We start from the raw sequence: 13273 nt of genomic DNA, 5'->3' as shown, positions 1-13273 counted from the left end.
GCAGGGCTGGAGAGATGGCTTAGCGGTTAAGCGCTTGCCTGTGAAGCCTAAGGACCCCGGTTCGAGGCTCGATTCCCCAGGACCGACGTTAGCCAGAAGCACAAGGGGGCACACGCGTCTGGAGTTCGTTTGCAGTGGCTGGAAGCCCTGGCACGCCCATTCTCTCTCTATCCATCTCTCTCTCTGTCACTCTCAAATAAATAAATAAAAATGAACAAAAGATATTTTTAAAAAATTAACAGCAGCCTAAGGCTACTCAGCAAGTACTATGCCAGCCTGAGCTATATAGACAGAACTTGCCTCAAAAAAAAAAAAAAAAAAAAAAAAAAAGAGCAAGGTCTGGAGAGATGGCTTAGAGGGGTTCAGGCACTTCCTACAAAGCAAAGGACCCAGGTTCAATTCCCCAGGACTCACGAAAGCCAGATGCACAAGGGGACACATGCATCTGGAGTATGTTTGCAGTGGTTGGAGGCCCTGGCACACCTATTCTCTCTCCCTCTCTCTCTTCCTACCTATTTGTCAAATAAATAAATAAAAATAAAAATACATATTTTTAAAAAATAACAAAAGAATGGGGGATGGCTCAGTGAGTAAGAGCACTTGCTGCAGGAGCATGAAATTCTGAGAGGGATGATTTGCCCCGAGTTCAATTTGCCAGCACCCACACAAAAAGCTGGGTGTGGCCATGTGTACCTGTACAGTCAATCCTGTGGGGAGCAGATTGTGACTGAAAAAGAAAACTTGGCAGCTCCAGATTCCATGAGATACAATTCTCAAGTAAACACGTGGATGAATGATACAGAGGAGAACCACCCAACATTCTCCTCTGGCTCTGTGTGCACATATATGGGGTACATGCGCACCCCCCCACACACCCACACACATTCAAAAAAATGAGATGTATGATGGTTTATGTCAACTTGACAGAACCTAGAATCACAGGTGGGGGATTATGTAGATTAGGTTAAACTTTTTACACATCTATAAGGAATTATCTTTTTATTTACCTTTATTTATTTATTTTTTTACTATTTTCGATTTTTTTTGCAAGCAGAGAGAGTGGGAGAGAGGGAGAGAACGGGCACACCAGGGCCTCCAGCCACTGCAAACGCACTCCAGACGCATGTGCCACTTTGTACATGTGGCTTACATGGGTCCTGGGGAATCAAAGCACTGAACCATCTCTCCAGCCCTAGGGCTGACCTTGATTAGGTTAATTCCAGTGGAAAGACATTAACTGTGAGCAGTCCATTCCACGGCTGGGGTCTTGAGCAAGCTGGCTGGGCAGCATGAGTTATCCCTCTGCTCTCACTATTGGATTATGACCAGCTCTTACCACCATGGAATAATACCTCATGGACTGTAACCTAGAATGTTAGCTGAAATAAACCTTTTCTCGCCTAAACTGATTTTTTTCTCAGTTATTCTGTCCCACCAACGAGAAGTAGTTGATACAAGATGCCATCTCATCCCAGTTAGAATTGCTATTACAGGTGCTGGGGAGATTTCTCAGTGGTTAAGGCGCTCGCCTGTAAAGCTTAACGGCTTAACGACTCAGGTTCATTCCCCAGGACCCCCGCAAAGCCAGAAGCACAAAGTGGTGCATGCGTCTGGAGTTTGTTTGCAGTGGCTAGAGGCCCTGATGCACCCATTCTCCCCCCACCCCCACAGACTGCAAAGAAAAGCTTGCTTAGGTTAGGTTTTGAGTATTTCAAGAAAAACCTCACAAAACACGGAAAATCATTTCAGCCACGCGAGTTCCACAGAAATCCATAGAAAACTTACACGTTTCAATAAAAACATAACTATTCCTAACTACAAGCAAACGGACCTTCAGCAGGGGACTTCAGCGACGACCAGTTGCCTCTTAAGTGAGGTGATTAGACACTATGCTTGGCCACTCTCTATTTGATCCCCAGTCATCAAGGAAGAATTTGAGGAAATTTGTCTCCGTTGAAGAGTTTTTAAATGTTCATGCTCATGCACTTTTACCGGGAATGAAACCTAAACCATTTTTTTGTGGGGGAAAGAGGAGAATCAACATTCAAACTGCCAGAACACACAGGCTGTACTGTCTTCTATATATATTAGAATCATAATCAGTTCTCGCTGGGGCCTTTCCAAGCCTTTTAAACTGTTAAGCCTCCGCTCCCCGACTCCAGCTCCATTGGAGCGTACAACCTCCCCAAGTACCCGCCAAATGGTACCAAACCTCACCCCACCTGCAACGCACGTCCCTCCCGCCCAGGCTCCACGCGCCACTTCCGCTGTCCCTCATTGGTCGGCTGACCGCCCGGCTGTCTCTGCTCCCACGCTGCGCGGCCTTCCGCGCTCCCCTCGGCTTCCGTAAAGTCTCGCTCCGTCCGCTCTCCTAGGTCCCACCCCTCCCCGCCTGACTGGGCTAGACCAGCGTGCTTGCTCCTACGTCATTCACCCGCGCCACCCGGAAGCTGCGGTTTATACCAATCGTTCTTATTGCCGGCGGCCCTAAGGTAAGGCCCGCATTTGGGGGACCGTGGGTGAACAAGTGGTTGGGCAAAAGGTGCAACACTCCAGCACGAGCTGAACGGACCAATGCCCTACGTTGAGAGATTGGAAATAACTATATAAGGCCGAATTGGTGGTCAACATGCCTTCCCCCCCCTCCTCGCTCCCCAGGAACCCATGATGGCGACGCCCCCTAAACGGCGGGCTTTGGAGGCCCCGGCGGAGAAAGTACTGCGTTATGAGGCCTTTATCAGTGACGTACTGCATCGGGACTTGCGGTGAGCGACTACGTGGGAGGCGGGGCGTTTGGAACATTCCACGTGGTGGGTAGGGCGTGCAGAATCCTGGCCAGCCTTTGGATTGGCGGGCCCAAAGAATAGAAGGGGGAGCAATTTGGCTAGGATGTGGCTTTCCTAGTCAAGCCTCCAACAATATGTTAGGTTAAAGCTATCGTTCAAGAGCTCTAGTGTTTGCGTTCGAATCCTGGCTGGACTGCTTAACCAGCACGTGGGAATTCTCATACCTCTGTGCCTTACAAACTTTAACTCATGTGAAATAGAAAGGTTTATGGAACCTTTCTTATGTGGTAGTTTTAAGCTTTACTGTGTTTAATCTTTGTAATCTTAATCTTTAGCACGAAGCTGGCTGTGGTGGCACAATCTAGGAGGGAAAGGCGGGAGGTTAGTTGCAAGCCAGCCTTGGCTTTATTAGGAGTTCCAGGCCAGTCAGGGTCACAGAGTGAGGCATTGACTTGGGCTGGTGGAGGATTAGCGTGAAGCCAGACTTGGTTAGTAGCCCATAGTCCCAGCCACTGGGGAGGCTGAGGCAGGAAGATCCCTGGAGCCCAGGTGATTTGGCAGTAGATGTAAACACCATCTCAAAAAGAAAACGAAAGAGGGGAGCAGAAGGGAGGCGGGAGAGAGATCAAACAAACAAAGAGAAATGAGCCATCCAGCACTAGGCATGGTAGCACAGGCCTGTAACCCAGCACTTGTGAGGCAGAGATGAGAGAATCAGAATTTCAAGGTTATTCTTGGCTATATAATGAGTTCAAGGTCAGCCTGAGCTTCAGTACACCATGTCTTTAAGGGGAAAAAAAGGCTAAAAAATACAAAAGACAACTCAGCTGGGTGCTCTAGCACACATTTGTAGACCAAAATACTCCGGAGAGTGAGGTGGGAAAACTAACTTCATGAGTTCAAGACCAGCCATAGATTTTGTTTTTCTTTCTCCATGTGTGTGCGTGTGTGTGTGTGTTTTGTGAGGTAAAGTCTTGCGCTATCCCAGGGTCACCTGGAATTCACTATGTAGTTTCAGGATGGCCTTAAAATCAAGGCAATCCTTCCTTTGCCTCTGGAGTGCTGAGATTAAAGATGTCCAACACCACACCTGGTAATTATTTAGAGAGGAATTTGAGCCTGCTCATGGTGGCCCACACCTTTAATACCAGCACATGGGAGCCTAGGGTAGGATCTTCATGAGTTCAAGGCCAGTTTAAACTATACAGTAAGTTCTAGTACAGCTTGGGCTAGAGTAAAAACCATGCCTTCAAAGGGGGGGTCCCATTTACAGGAGCCCCACTCTTGCCTCCTTGGGCAGAAGCTCTGTATTATTCTCTGAAGCTCTAAAAGACCCCAATCTGAGCTGGGGAGATTGCTAAGTGGTTAAAGGTGTTTGTGCAAAGACTGCCAGTCAGGGTTCGATATCCCAGTACCTACATAAAGCCAGATGCACAAACTGGTATCTGGTCTTCATTTGCAGTGGCAAGAGGCTGTGATGTGCCCATTCTCTCATTTTCCTCCCCCCACTCCATTTATGTCTCTCTTATACTTTCTTTGCTTGCAAATAAATATTTTTTTTTAATTTTACTTTTTAGTTTGTTCTGTTTTTCAAGGTAGGGTCTCACTCTAGCTCAGGCTGACCTGGAATTCACTCTGTAGTCTCAGGGTGGCCTTGAACTCATGGTGGTCCTCCTACCACTGCCTCCTGAGTGCTGGGATTAAAGGCGTGCACCACCACGCACGGCTTTTAATTATATTTTTTGTTGACAACTTCCATAATTGTAAACAATATCCCATGGTAATTGCCTCCCTCCCCCCATTTTCCCCTTTGAAACTCCACCCTCCATCATATCCCCTTCCTGTCTCAATCAGTCTCTCTTTTATTTTGATGTCATGATTTTTTCTTCCTATTATAATAGTCTTGTGTAGGTAGTGTCAGGCACTGTGAGGACATGGATATCCAGGCCATTTTGTGTCTGGAGGAGCACGTTGTAAGAAGTCTTACCCTTCCTTTGGCTCTTACTTTCTTCCCACCACCTCTTCTGTAATGGACCCTGAGCCTTGAAAGGTGTGATAGAGATATGTTTAGCACTCCTCTGTTGCTTCTTCTCAGCACTATGATGCCTTCTGAGTCATCCCAAGGTCACTGCCTTCTGAAAAGAGAAGCTTCTCTAACCAAAAGTGAGAGTAGTACCAGGCGTGGTGGTGCACGCCTTTAATCCCAGCACTCAGGAGGCAGAGGTAGGAGGATCATTGTGAGTCCAAGGCCACCCTGAGACTACATAGTGACTTCCAGGTCAGCCTGAGCTAGAGTGAAATGGTACCTCAAAAAAAAAAAGTGAGAGTAGCATTAATATATGGCTGTGAACATTAAGAGAAGTGCTTACTGGGTAGTTTGGTGAGCATAGTATATACATTTAGCCAGACAGCAGGATATGTTACACCCCTAGAACTCATGACTACCTCATTGTAGGTTTTCAGTATCAGGGATGTATTCCCTCCCATGGAGCGGACCTCCAATCCAATTAGAGAAGGGTTGGTTTTCCCCATAACAGACATGCCACTATTGCACCCGTTGGCTCATTTGGCCTGGATGGACAAATTTAAGGCTTGTACTGTCCACTGTTGAGTATCTTCACTGGTGATTTCTCTCTCTCCCATTGAACTGCATGCAGCATGGCTTTTTCCAGCTTTCTGTCAGCTGGTCTACATGGAGGAGGTTTTCAGCTCAGCTACAGCAGGATTTTTCAGTGTCCTTGCAGCCCAAGTATGTGGAGTCTTTAGCAGTAGGGACTTACCAACTATTCCTGGTGGGAAACCAAGAGCCTTAGCAATTGTCTGTAATGTTTTGGGGGCATCAGGGACCTCCCTAGCCAAAAACTCACTGGAAAGCATCCCATCCCTGGCACTGAAAATTTTGTAGTAACAATCTATGGCTTCTGAGTGTTCCGTTGTACAAAAAAAGTAGGTTTCCATATGATTTATTTATATCCTCTTAGATTTTTATTAGCCCTCCTTCACCTTTCCTTTACTCATTCTCTTCCCCTGACCTCAGACCTTTTCACCCTTATTAATCTGTTCTTCTATTTACATATATACAATACCATCCTATTAATTCCCCCCTTTCTATTCTCTTTATATGTCCTTTCTAGCTTACTGGCCTCTGCTACTGAGTTTTATTCCTACTCACATAGAAGTCCAATCATTTGTAGCTAGGATCCACATATGAGAGAGAACATTGACATTTGGCTTTCTGGGCCTAGGTTTAAATAAAATATTAAAAAAGTAACTTTCTTGGGCTGGAGAGGTGGCTTAGCAATTAAGGTGTTTGCCTGCAAAGCCAAAGGACCCAGGTTCAATTCCCCAGGACCCACATTAGTCCAATGCACAAGGTGGAACACGCATCTGGAGTTTGTTTGCAGTGGCTGGAGGCCCTGGTGTGCCCATTCTCTCTCTCTCCCTCTTTCTCTGTCAAATAAATAACTAAAAATAAAATATTTAAAAAGTAACTTTCTTGGATCAAGGAATTTAGCTCACGTGTCTGAAACACACTAAAGACTTGATGACTAATTATTACTTACTGACATTATTAATCTGAACAGGAAGTTAGGTGTTCAGAACCAAAGCTGTGTATGCATACTAAAAGGGATGGAGGATATTTTTAGGTTGAGGGTGGGATATTTTGAGTACCATGTAGCATTGGAGTAGAATGTGATATAATAATGGTAAAGAGTAATAGGTAGCAAGTATATCATGCTTACCATTTGGCTGGTAGTCTAAGCATTTTGCAATAAACACTCATTTAATCCTAATGACTTCTATGGAATAATACTGCCATCTATTTTATAAGCAGGAAGGAAATCCCTAACAGGTATCTTACTTGCCAAAGTTACATATTAAGAAATACAGCTTAGCCAGGCATGGTAGCGCACACCTTTAATCCCAGCACTCGGGAGGCAGAGGTAGGAGGATCGCCATGAGTTCAAGACCACCCTAAGACTACATAGTGAATTCCAGGTCAGCCTGGGCTAGAGTGAAACCCTACTTTGAAAAAAGAGAGAGAGAGAGAAGAAAGAAAGAAAAAAAGAAAAGAAATAGAGCCTAGAATCAAATGCATACAGTCTAACCCAAAGTCCAGAATTTTAGTGTGTGTGTGATATCTGTGTGCTGTGTGCTTTCCTTGTCTTTTTTTGCTTCTGTGTGTAGTGTGACGGGTGCCAAGTGGTGTGGTGGGTGTATGGTATATGCACGTGTATATGCCCTTGCAATACACCATGCCCTTTCCTGTGGTGGAGGTGGGGGCAGGAGTGCCACCACACCTAGCTTAAGATAATTCTTAGGACACAATGTGAGGTATCCTAAGAGGAATTGTTCACCATTGTATTTTCATCTAATCAGAAAGGTGCTGGACCATCGAGACAAGGTATATGAGCAGCTGGCCACATACCTCCAACTGAGAAATGTCATTGAGCGACTCCAGGTAAAGACTTGTAAGTCAGGTGTCAGTTGTAGGTGGGCACGTACATATATGTGTGGGTAAAAGAGGGAGATTGGAAGAGAGGCCCCAAATCAAAACCTGTCACCTGTCCTAAAAAATGACCACTGACCCCTACCTCTTTTTCCCTGGCCCCACAGGAAGCTAAGCACCCGGAGTTATATATGCAGGTGGATTTGGGCTGTAACTTCTTCGTTGACACAGTGGTGTGAGTGTCTACCCATCCCTTTGAAGCCACAAGGGTCAGCTTCCCTCTTCATGGAACAAATATACATGAGTCTTTTTATACACTAGACTCTGCTGGCTTTAAGCTAGATATAAGCAAGATGCTGAGGATGTGACTGAATAAAATAGGGCAAAATGTTTGCCCTTCCAGAGCCTCAGTTTGGGGAAGGGGAGGGAGTAAGAAACTCCATAAACATACAGTATACCAAACAATAATAAGGACTTCTTCCACCACTTCTGACCTTTCGTTCCTCAGCCCAGATTCCTCACGCATCTATGTGGCCCTGGGATACGGTTTTTTCCTGGAGTTGACACTGGAAGAAGCTCTCAAGTTCATTGATCGTAAGAGTTCTCTCCTCACAGAGTAAGTAGACTTATTCCATGAGGCTAGTCTCTGAAAATAGCAATTTTGATTGTGTATGCAGATCATTGGTAGAGCACTTGCCTAGCAACTGTGAACCCCTGGATTCTATCCCCAGCACATTCTCCCAACAATATATAAAAGCCAGGTATGTAGTGGTACATGCCTGTAATTCCAGAATTTGAGAGGTTGAGGTCAACCTGGGCCACAAAAAGACCCTGTCTAATGCAGAAGAGGTGATGGAAAGAATGTAAGAGCCAAAGGAAGCATAGGACTCCTTACAACATGCCCCCTCCAGACATAGAGTGGCCTGGATATCCATGACCTCACAGTGCCTGACACTACCTACACAAGACCATCATAAGAGGAGGAAAAGATCATGACATCAAAATAAAAGAGAGACTGATTGAGATGGGGAGGGGATATGATGGAGAATGGAATTTCAAAGGGGAAAGTGGGAGGGGGAGGGTATTACCATGGGATATTTTTTATAATCATGGAAAATGTTAATAAAAATTGGGAAAAAAAATTAAAAAAGAAAAGAAGAAAAAAAGACCCTGTTTCAAAAAGCAGAATGAACAAATAAATATCACAATTTGAAGAAAAGCAGGGCTAGGGAAATGGCTCAGTAGTTAAAGGTATTTGCTTGCAAAGCCTGCCAACCCCCAGTACCCACATAAAGCCAGTTGTGCAAAGTGGTGGTGCATTTAGAGTTCGTTTGCAGTGGCATGCAGACCTGGCATGCTCATATTTCTCTCTCCCTCTCTCTTAAGTAAATTAATTAAAGATATTTAGGAAAATAAAAGTATATCAATTGGAGCTGGAGAGATGGCTTAGTGGTTAAGGCACCTGCCTTCAAAGCCTGATGATCCAGGTTTGATTCCCTAGTACTCACATAAGCCAGATGCACAAATGGTACATGCATCTAGAGTTTGGTTGTAATGGTTAGAGGCCCAGGTGCTCCCATTCTGTGTCTCTCTTTCTCTCAAATAAATAAATTAATTAATTTTAAAAATACATCATTAATCCAGGTGTGGTGGTGCTTGCCTTTAATCCCAGCATTTGGGAGGCAGAAGTAGGATGATCTCCGTGAGTTCAAGGCCACATTGACACTACATAGTGAATTGTAGGTCAGCCTGGGCTAGAGTGAAACCCTACCTCAAAAAAACAACAAAAAAAAAATCATTAAATTAAAACCACATTTCTCTCCCTCCCTCTCCTCCCCTCTCTTATTTGTCCTTTGGTTTTTTGATTAAGAGGCTCGATCTAGCCCAGGCTAACCTGGAATTCCCTATGTAGTCTCAGGCTTGCCTCACACAGCAATCCTCCTACCTCTGTCTCCTGAGTGCTGAGATTAAAGGCATGCACTACCACACCTGGAAAAAAAAGTTCTTTTTAAAATATTTATTTATTTGGAGAGAGAAGGAAAAAATGGGCATGCTTGGTGGGTCTCCTGCCACCGCAAATAAATTTGACATGTATGTGTTACTTTGTATATCTGGCTTTAGGTAGGTAATGGAGAATCAAACATCAGGCTTTGTAGGCAAGTGCCTCTAACCAATGAGCCATCTCTCTAGCCCCAAAATACTACAGTTTTTTAGTATTCTTCTCTTTGGCTGCTTGGGATGGTACTTAAGGAACCATACCCCTTCCTTATCAGAAATGGGGCTGAGGAAAGTAACGATGCAAAATCCAACCCTGATGAAGCACTTACTAATCACCCATGTTTTATTTGTTCACACAATCAGTTATTGAGAATCTTGTGTGTGCCAGGCTGTATGCTGTATGGTGGTGGAGATGCAGCAGTAAACATGATAGAAGAGTCTTAGAAGGCTTGCATTCCAGGGGGCCTATGCTGTTATACACACATACAACTGTGACCAGATCCATGAAGCTTCAGCTCCAGTTTTCCTATTCATTCACTGGACTCTCCACACTGGTCTTCACATGCTGCTTTAAACATTTCAAGAATGACCTGGAACTCACTATGTATTCTTAGTTTGGAATAGAACTTACAGTGATCCTCCTACTTCATCCTCCCTAGTGCTGGGATTAAAGGTGTGCACCTCCATGCCCAGCTTCTTTTCTTTTCTTTTCTTTTTATGGTAGGGTCTCACTCTAGCCCAGGCTGTCCTGGAATTCACTATGTAGTCTCAGGCTGGCCTCAAACTCACAGCAACAATCCTCTTACCTCAGCCTCCTGAGTGTCAGACTTAAAGGCATATGTCACCATGCCCAGCTATTTTTCTCCTTTTTTAAATTTTGTTGGTACTGGGAATTGAACTAGGACCTAGCACATACCAACCATTAGTTCTATCACCAAACTGTAGTCCTAGGCCTCTTTTCAAGTGGTCTCATAGGTTTTCACTAAGATTGTGCTATTAATTAATTTTGTTCTCTTTTTCATCTTCAGATTATCCCTTGGGAAATGATCAGGTTAATTCCTCTGTTCTTTGAACAACATATCAGCTATTCCTGAAAGTATTCTTACTCTCCAGCAATAATACCATGATTCATTTCCTGTCCCTAAACACAGACTCAGCTGTCTTTGAGGATGTCAGGTTCCTCTGAGCAGTGTAGACATTGGATGTCTTCTCTGTGCCACACACTGTTCTGGTTCCTAGATATACAGCAAGGGACAGAAGAGACCAAAATTTCTTCTCTCACACAGCTGACATTCTAGACAGGCAGTTTAGCTGACACAACACAACGTGTCCACTTAACAAAACAACAGTAGTAGCTTCCTCCTCTCAGGGCTTTTGGCCAGGTGTACAGTACCAGGCATGAATTCAAAACTAGTCAGAAAGTTGGTTATGCCCGTAGCAGTCATGCCAGTATTGATTGCACCAGTGGACTCTTCTTACTTTGCTGTAGCAGTCATGTACGACTCAATAATCTTTTTTTGTTCGTTTGTTTTTATTTTTCGAGGTAGGGTCTCACTCTAGCCCAAGCTAACCTGGAATTCACTGTGTAGTCTCAGACTGGCCTCAAACTCACAGTGATCCTCCCACCTCTGCCTCCCGAGTGCTGGCATTAAAGGTGTGCGCCACCACACCCGGCTCTCAAAAATCTTTAAATCAGTAAATTCCTAGTGGTGGCCAACCATCTCTAAATAGGAGCAAACCAGGTGGAAGGTATCCAGAATGCAAGCAGTTCTGAAAGTGATGTGGAAAAGGCATTCTCATAATCATAAGTGGCACCCAGTTTGCCCTTTCTTGTTTCTGTTTTCCAGGCTCAGTGACAGTCTCACCAAGGACTCCATGAATATCAAGGCTCATATCCACATGTTGTTAGAGGTGAGAGCAGCACATTCCTCTTTACCCTTCAGATGTGTTTGGTTGGGTGGTAACTTGAGGTTTTGAGAAAGCCAGAGAAGAGAAGGACCAATTTTCCTTCTACACTGAAGCTAAGGGAGAGGAAGACAAAGCAAGCCAGGGGCAGGGCCTGGCCCAACCTCTTCTTACTCTGTTCTGTTCTCTTTTGCAGGGACTTAGAGAACTGCAAGGCCTGCAGAATTTCCCAGAACAACCTCACCATTGACTTTGTCCCATCCTCTGGTATTAAAAACCTGAATGCCTTGGAGTCACATGACCCTTCTTTTTCTCCTAGTCCCTGCTGGTTGCCAAGGTGTCCTGCTTCTAGAGACCAAAGTTCTGGGTGATCCAAAAAACATTTTCTGTATGGAACCTAAAGCATACTTGAAGTCCTTCCTCCAGTTTGTAGTGTGGCAGTATTTGCCACTTCTTGCAGTCAAGTGCACATTGCTGGCCGAGAACACCTGACCAAGAGCAGCTTGTGGAAGGAAAGGGTTTATTTTGGCTTGCGGACTCAAGGGGAAGCTCCATGATGGCAGTGGGAAACAATGGCATGAGCAGAGGGTGGACATCACCTCCTGGCCAACATCAGGTGGACAACAGTAGCAGAAGAGTGTGCCAAACACTGGCAAGAGGAAGCTGGCTATAACACCCATAAGTCCACCCCCAACATTATATCACCTCCAGGAAGCTCCAGTATCCGAATTGCCACCAGCTGGGGACCTAAGCAGAACACATAACTGGGACACCTGAATCAAACCACCACATTCCACTCCTGGCTCTCATAAACTGATAACCATCCATGATGTAAAATGCAATGCATTCAGTCCAACTTTAAAAGTCCCTGTAGTTTCAGGCTGGAGCAGTTAAGGCACTTGCCTGTAAAGCCAAAAGACCCAGATTCCGTTCCTCAGGACCCATGTAAAGCCAGATGCACGAGGTGGCACATGCATCTGGAGCTTATGTGCAGCAACTACAGGCCCTAATGCACCCATTCTCTCTCTTCCTCCCTTGTTATGTAAATTTAAAAAGTCCCTGTAGCCCCCCCCCCCATAGGGTCTCATTCTAGCCCGGGATGACCTGGAATTCACTATTTATTCTCAGGGTGGTCTCAAATTCACAGCGATCCTCCTACCTCTGCCTCTTGAGTGCTGGGATTAAAGGCATGAACCACCATGCTCAGCACACCAGTCCATTTCTACACAATGCAACCAAGCACAAGTTGTCAGGACACAGGCAGGCAGAACACAAGCCTCTCATGTAAACTTCAAGCTCAGTTCAGGCAAAGCCCTTTCTCATCCTTATGAGCCAAACCTCACAGTCCACACTTCTTATTGCATTCAGGTCTTTCAACTCTGACCAGAATAGTCCATCAAGCTGTACTAATAGCACTGCAAAGTATCTCTCAAGCCAAGGTTTCAAGTCCCTCCACATTCCTCCCACAAATTAATTCCAAAAGGTCAAAAGCCACACAGGTTTCTAGCAATGACCTCTTGGAACCAATTTTGCTGTTACAGTCTGGTTCACATTGCTGGTAGGAGACACCTGATCAAGAGCAGATTCTGGAAGGAAAAGGTTTATTTTGGCTTACAGATTCGAGAGGAAGCTCCATGGTGGCAGGGGAGAACAATGGCATGAGCAGAGGTTGGACATCAGCAGCAGGGGAGCGTCTCAAACACCGTAAGAGCAAGCCGATAAGGCCACTCCCAATAATACATTACCTCCAGGAAGTTCCAATATCCAAATCGCCACCAGCTGGGGACCTAAACATTCAGAACACATAAGTTTATGGGGGACACCTGAATCAAACCAGCACACCACGTTATATCTTGCCCTATTCTGTCACTTGTCAATCTTAGTCCCCACTTCACCTTTTAATTCCTTTTCCTGGACACCCCCCTTTTCATTGCCATAAGGTATGGGCTGGGAGTGTAATTCGCTTGATACAGTGCTTGCCTACCATTCACATAGTCCTCTGATTCCCAGCACTAAATAAACCAGGCATAGTTAATCAGAAGTTCAGTGTCCTCAGCTACATATTAAGTTCAATTTCAAAGTCAGGAAGGACTACATGTGCCCTTGTTTAAAAAAAATAAGCAGGGTCAGGGCA

General features: G+C 45.0%; 2 protein-coding genes across 4 annotated transcripts in view; one reads left to right on the top strand and one right to left on the bottom strand.

The window, feature by feature from the left end:
* Znf81 (zinc finger protein 81) overlaps positions 1-12904 on the bottom strand; it is an 81207-nt gene extending 68303 nt beyond the window's left edge. The window contains exon 1 of one of the 2 annotated variants that reach the window (XM_045140801.1): positions 12885-12904. The gene's annotated coding sequence lies outside the window, so the exon portion shown is untranslated. Of the gene's footprint in view, positions 1-2222; positions 2335-12884 lie in introns of those variants that run through there. The other variant, XM_045140798.1, reaches the window with a different exon arrangement.
* Uxt (ubiquitously expressed prefoldin like chaperone) lies at positions 2345-11431 on the top strand. 2 transcript variants are annotated; one of them, XM_004668822.2, is made up of 7 exons: positions 2345-2492; positions 2659-2765; positions 7167-7248; positions 7404-7471; positions 7745-7852; positions 11082-11145; positions 11336-11431. In XM_004668822.2, exons 2-7 carry the CDS (start codon positions 2665-2667, stop codon positions 11387-11389), a joined length of 477 nt encoding a protein of 158 aa, XP_004668879.1. In that variant the 5' UTR covers positions 2345-2492; positions 2659-2664; the 3' UTR covers positions 11390-11431. The 2 variants fall into 2 exon arrangements, with proteins under 2 accessions (XP_004668879.1, XP_004668878.2); XM_004668821.2 differs by lacking the exon at positions 2345-2492 and having other exon boundaries at positions 2506-2765.
* Positions 12905-13273: the final 369 nt, after the last annotated feature.

The sequence above is a fragment of the Jaculus jaculus genome, chromosome X, assembly GCF_020740685.1.
Source record: "Jaculus jaculus isolate mJacJac1 chromosome X, mJacJac1.mat.Y.cur, whole genome shotgun sequence".
In the NCBI taxonomy this organism is placed as follows: Eukaryota; Metazoa; Chordata; class Mammalia; order Rodentia; family Dipodidae; genus Jaculus; species Jaculus jaculus.
The sequence above is the reverse complement of the archived record's forward strand: the minus strand, read 5'-3'. Positions and strand labels throughout refer to the sequence as shown.

What these genes read in the sequence shown, in the direction of transcription:
- Uxt (XM_004668822.2), top strand. Translation starts at nt 2,665, where the DNA reads ATGATGGCGACGCCCCCTAAACGGCGGGCTTTGGAGGCCCCGGCGGAG. An exon ending in GTACTGCATCGGGACTTGCG is followed by an intron (nt 2,766 to 7,166) that starts GTGAGCGACTAC and finishes TCATCTAATCAG; the next exon opens with AAAGGTGCTGGACCATCGAG. An exon ending in TTCTTCGTTGACACAGTGGT is followed by an intron (nt 7,472 to 7,744) that starts GTGAGTGTCTAC and finishes TTCGTTCCTCAG; the next exon opens with CCCAGATTCCTCACGCATCT.